This window comes from Passer domesticus, chromosome 3, assembly GCF_036417665.1.
Source record: "Passer domesticus isolate bPasDom1 chromosome 3, bPasDom1.hap1, whole genome shotgun sequence".
In the NCBI taxonomy this organism is placed as follows: domain Eukaryota; kingdom Metazoa; phylum Chordata; class Aves; order Passeriformes; family Passeridae; genus Passer; species Passer domesticus.
The window spans coordinates 114106633-114112632 of NC_087476.1; the positions used below are offsets into that span (position 1 = coordinate 114106633).

Here is a 6000-nt window from a genome sequence, read left to right on the forward strand (position 1 = left end):
TGCCAACACGCTGTGGGAAAAGCTTCCTGACACATTAAAAACCTGTAAAAATGCAGCCCAAAGACCACAGCAAAGGCAAAATACTCATAGAGTATTGCTGTTTTCAACAAAGCTATTCCTGCCTTAATGAGATAAGCAGAGAACCAAGTGACCTGTTTTACCACGTGGTAGGACCAAAGTCTCTTGAGAAACTCAAACGCAGTCAGATCTGACCCAGAGTAGCAGGCAGAAACAGAAACATGGCTCTCAAATAGAGGCAGAAGTTTGAAAATAAAGATTGCCAATACGTCTTTCTCCTTTCTGGTGCCAGTTACTGTATCTCTGTAAGGCTGCACAAAGAAGGGTTCAGCTTTCAGATATGGGTTACTTGTCTTCATGTCACAGCAATCACATTTCCACAGGCTGAAAATATACTTTCTTCCAAATGCACTTGGGCATGGCCAGGAAAAAAACACCAGTCCTGTTGCTGTTCAGAAAGGCTGTCCCTTATCTCCAGAGATTGCAGATAAGATGTTTGAGTGTCTGTAGCAGCTCAGTACATTTCAAGCAGCAGCCTGAGGGGGAGGTTAGAGCTGCCTTGAATGAGGCTGTGCTGTTTGTTGGGCTGCTTCTCTTATCAGGTTGATCTGAGCACAATTGTAACCTTTTCCTTACCCCTAGTGTTCGTGCCTGAGGCATAAAGAGAGAAGTAAAAGTGCACAAACCTGGGAGAAAAACATACAATACATACTCCGGGAGAAACCTTAGGCTCCATCTCCGTGTTTACCACCAGAATGGCAAAAGGCAAAAGCACTTAGCCAAGCTACCCAGCTCATTACAACATATTTATATCATAACAGGCCTAAACACCCTGCCCAATAACAATATCAAGATTAAAACCAATGCACTCCTTTCACAGATTTGTATCAGACAGTGTTTATTTCTGTTGCATGGAGCACTAACCTCTCAAAGTTATTTTCCTCTCTGCTGACCACTTTCCTCACTCAAATGAATAATGTTTCCAGGAGCTTTCATAAATTCTGGAGATGAATCAGACCATAGAACCTATTCAGACCCAAGGAACTCTAGGAATCCCAACAAGTTCCAGAAAACATTCTGTAAAGGCCTGATGCTAGGGACATTCTTCATCTCCTCTGCTTTCTGATCTAGCAGAGCAAACATCTGGCTCCCTGAGATTCAGCAGCTCAAACATTTGGCTCCCTAAACATGCAGTGAGGAACGTGCAAGTCTGGGGAACATTTAAATCTCACTAAAGATGATGTAAAAGGCAGGGCTGTCTCCTAAATGAGGGCACATAGCAAGGAGAAAAGAAATATGCTTAAACCTGCCATATTCTAACAAACCCTGCAATCTATAGCATCAATTACAAGTCAGTGTCACTCAGAGCAGCCTCAAGGTTGCTCTAAACTGCACTGAGGAAGGGAAAGAGAAACATGGAGAGCTTAAAATCCCCTCCAGCCAGGGCTCAGTATCAAACTGTTGACCATCAACTCAAGATATTTGCACCAAGACGTTTTTTACTCTGCTGAAACCAGAAGCTACTCACAGAAATTTTCCCAAGTGTATCTCCAGCAAGCAAAAAGGAAACTGTCAGGTGAAAAAAATCCCATTTCCTGTGTCTCCCACACTGCCAGGCATAGTGAGAAGGTGCCATACCTGTATGTGACATGCACTGCAGTGCCAGGTTCATCTCTCTCCCAAATCAGAGCCACTCTGTTTGGAGACTTTTCGACGTGCTGATCCAAGCAATTTACTGTAAAAAAAAAAAACCCCAAAGCTTTAAACAAAGCTTGAACATATGAAAGGTGCTTTGTAAACCTAGCTTGGTCAAGTGCAACAGCAAGCAAGAGCAAGATAAAACATCAGTTTTTGGGTTGCTAGACACACACTAAAGTATAACACAGGAACTGAGAACATCTGCAGCTCCAGTAAAGCTATACAACACATTCTATGCTTAATTGGCACAGTGGCCTTAGAGATGGATGCCCATAAGAGGCCATGGCAATTTCAGATATGGGCTGAATTCATGGCTCAATTCAGCCATTTAGCTGCAGCCCAAATCCTTCCCCTGCTCCCAGCAGCACAAAGGCAAGACACCCTTTTGATGTTTTTGCTCCCCAGAGCAGCATTCCACTGCAGAACTCGGACAGTCTTCCCCAGCTGGCATATTTAGCACTGCACCATTTGGATTTTCTAATTAAAGCTCATGTGAAACATTTTTGTTCCAGGGTATAACAAAGAGCTGAACCTCAGCTAACTGAAAATGTCTAAAACTGAAGGATCTATGGCAAACTCAAAGTTCAGACATCTACAAATTTTCAGACCCATGGGAAAGATTAATGTGTCTCAGGCTGCGTATTCCACCTCCTAAAATTTAAAGGTATAAAATTCCCTTTTAAAGGTGCATCTCTCCCCCTCAGTAACTTGAAATGAAGGACTTGGGGAGAGCACCCAACCTGAAGAAATTTATAGAATCCACAAAAGAAACCTGCCCGCATGTCCAGTAGCAACTTGCTTGATAGTTAGAGAACATCCTTGTTAAATATTAATTCCAAGCCTATATGACACTTACTTATTGCATTGGAATCTTTCAAAGGCAGTTACTTTATTTCAACAGGCAACTAGTCAGGGACACTGCTGCATAACTCAGAGAAAACCTTTTTAAAAATTGCTGGATTTCAGGTCATATTTCGTGGAAACATTAATACTGATGGGAAAGGATTTCATTTTTCTAGATAAATTTTAAAAAGCTGTGTGCTGTAGGAGCTTTGCTGGTCTGTGATCACACCATCACAACACCACACAGGGTGGGAATGAGACCCTAAAGGTGCACAGAGAAAGAAATTCCTCAGAATTTAACACATTTCATTGCAAGAACAAGTATTAGTCTCAAAAATTTGAAAAAGCATTCTTCAGCTGTTTAAAGTCTTTTAATGCAAAATCCTGCAGCAGTACTATAAAAATAAGACAAAGTCATTTCTTAAGCCATCCTAATAAGATACAAGAGGACAAAAGCTTTAGCGGGGAATTTTTTTAAGCAGTTATACACTGGTTTCCTCTACCTGTGCTCATTGCTGTGGCTTGGTCCACAACAAGCAGCAACTCCCACCTCCAAGCTCCTCACAGCTACACCCTCACATAATGTGCCATGCTACACTGAATCACAAAATGGCATTCATTGCCCAAACAACTTTTCTTACTCATGAGCAGCCACACGGGCCTTCAGAGGGAATTTCTGCTGCAGAAAGCCCTGGCTGAGCCAAGTGGGAGATTTAGCTCTGTGTTCAGTAAGAACCAGCAGGTGAACCAGAGCCAAGTGCTATTATTTCCTTCCTGATCTTAGGCTTACATGAGCCTTTTGCTCATTTTACAAAATAGAATTTAGTGACCTTCCCCTTACTACTACACCCTAGTGGTTTCTCCGTACATTTCCTTGCTTCCTTGACTGCTCAGAAACAATTGATCTCAGTAAGACAAGCTCCTGAGAATGTGTCCTGGTGGGAAATGTAGTAGTTTGCCAGGTTATTTTCCTGGCCAGGGGTTACAGTGTGAGAAATCCAGAAGCCCTGAAGCTCCCCAAAATCCTGCTGCAAGGGCCCCCAAGCAAAGAGCATCAGATGACTCGGTTGCTCATGGTTCAGCTGTGCTGGGAGATATGCACACAGGATGTTCTGGATCAGGGACCTGAACTGTTGCCATGTTTCTGCACAGTGTTCAAATCAAGAGAGGAAAGGACAAAATCAGTGTCTCCTAACAGAAGAACAGCCACTTGGCTGTGGCAAAGTACTGAAGAAATCTCACTTCCTGTGTCCTCCACACTGCCTTCATCACGCTTGAAAACAAAACCAGCAACAGCAAACCCGTTTAATTCTGTGCGTTTGTTTCAAAGGCCTACGATTTCCTTTTATGTATGCAAAAAAACTAAATGGCATTTTCTGTCTGTTGAGGAACCAGACCCAAGGCCAAGCAATATGTAGATATCAAATATCTGACGTGGGATCCAGAAGAAAGTGTTGATCCCACTCTACAGAGGAAAAAAATAGATCCGTGGTAGGCTGTGCTCAGACAAGATCTTCCTTTCAACAGGAGTTAATGACAACAAAACTCTGGCTAAAATCCTCTGATTGCTGTGTGCTGGGCACAGGGCTGTAAACACATCTCCATAGCTTGGGATCCACTGCTGGGCATCATCCCCTGGGAGGAGACAATCTCTAATGCTCTCTGGAAGACCTGAGGGGGATTCTTTCTTTTGGCCATCAAAACAAGTGGCCAGAGATGTTACAATTACTGCACAACTGAATGGTGCCCTCCCCGAGGAATGGGAAATGAAGGTCAGAAATGTTCAAAGACATCACCACTGCGTGGTACCCTGGATGGGGCTGGGGCTCATTCCCACCAGATGAAGCACAGCTGAAGCACACATGAACCTTCAGGGCAGACATGGCATGGACAGAATTCAAAGGCAGCCACGGCAAAGTTTACTCTTACTTCATGTTGAGTGGTGAAACTGGAGGAAAATACCAAGATCCTCGTTTAAAAGGGGAAAAAAAAAAATCCCTTTTATGGCAGCTTGGGACTGTACCCCACCTGTGGATCATCCTGCGCCACCACGGGGCCGGGCAGCACCCGGCAGAGCCCAAAGTGGGCATCCCATCCCGGGGCCGATCTCCGCAGGTCGAAGGGCGGCCGCCCGCGAGGCAGCGCCCGGGCAAGAGGCTTAGCCGGGGTTATCCCGGCTTCGGATTTTCTCCCCGCTTCCAGCATTTCGCAATTCCTGGCTTGTTTCCTCCCAGCGCCGCCCAACCGAAATCCTCCTTTTCACCCCCAAAGACGGGCGACGGCGAAACTTCTCCCCGCGGGGACGCCTCCCGTCCGGCGGGGCGCGGGGGATGCGCGGCCGGGACCCCTTACCCGAGACGTTCAGGCGGCCGCCGAGGAACCAGCGGGCGGAACCAGCGGTCTCGCCGGGCCGGCAGGCCGTGTGGAAGGGACTGTCCCAGCGCAGCCACCCCCGCGCCACGTCCGCCCAGAACCCGGCGGGGTCGCGGGCCGCCCGCTCCCGCCAGGCCCGGTACCCGCCGGGCGGCAGCGCCCCGGGAGCCCCCGCGGGGCTGCAGCGGCTGCGGGCCGGCACCGGGACACGGCCCGGGGGGCGCGGGAGGCGGAGGGCGCGCAGAGCCCGCGCTCGGGCGGCCGCCAGCGCCATGGGGACACAGAGACACAGCCCTGCGCCGCCGTCCCCGCCGCGCCCGCCCGCACCGGGAGAGCGAGAGGCAGCGACCGAGGGAGCGAAAGGGAAAGACCGCCCGCGGGGAGGGGCTGCCCCGGCGGGGCGGCTCCGGGAGCGCCGCACACCCCGGGAGCACCCTGCGCTCAGGGACATCCTGCACCCGGGGACACCCTGCACTCGGGAGCACCCCGCACACCCCGGGAGCACCCTGAGCTCAGGGACACCCTGGGAGAACCCCGCACCCAGGGACACCCTGCACTCGGGAGCACCCCGCACACCCCGGGAGCACCCTGCGCTCAGGGACACCCCGCACCCAGGGACACCCTGCACCCGGGAGCACCCCGCACACCCCGGGAGCACCCCGCACACCCCGGGAGCACCCTGCACCCAGGGACACCCTGCACTCGGGAGCACCCTGCACACCCCGGGAGCACCCTGCGCTCAGGGACACCCTGGGAGAAACCCGCACTGGGAGCACCCTGCGCTCAGGGACACCCCGCACCCAGGGACACCCTGCACCCGGGAGCACCCCGCACACCCCGGGAGCACCCTGCACCCAGGGACACCCTGCACTCGGGAGCACCCCGCACACCCCGGGAGCACCCTGAGCTCAGGGACACCCTGGGACAACCCCACATTGGGAGCACCCTGCGCTCAGGGACACCCTGCACCCCCCGGGAGCACCCTGCACCCAGGGACACCCCACACCCAGGGAGAACCCCTCACCGGGAGCACCCTGCGCTCAGGGACACCCTGGGAGAACCCCGCAC

General features: G+C 50.7%; 1 protein-coding gene across 1 annotated transcript in view; it reads right to left on the reverse strand.

Moving 5' to 3' along the window:
* Window positions 1–5245, reverse strand: part of ACSS1 (acyl-CoA synthetase short chain family member 1) — a 31035-nt gene extending 25790 nt beyond the window's left edge. Inside the window, exons 1-2 of the mRNA XM_064415262.1 lie at window positions 4912–5245; window positions 1657–1753 (exon numbers count right to left, since the gene is read on the reverse strand). Coding sequence (XP_064271332.1) covers window positions 1657–1753; window positions 4912–5206 — 392 coding nt within the window. The 5' untranslated portion in view covers window positions 5207–5245. The remainder of the gene's footprint in view (window positions 1–1656; window positions 1754–4911) is intronic.
* Window positions 5246–6000: the final 755 nt, after the last annotated feature.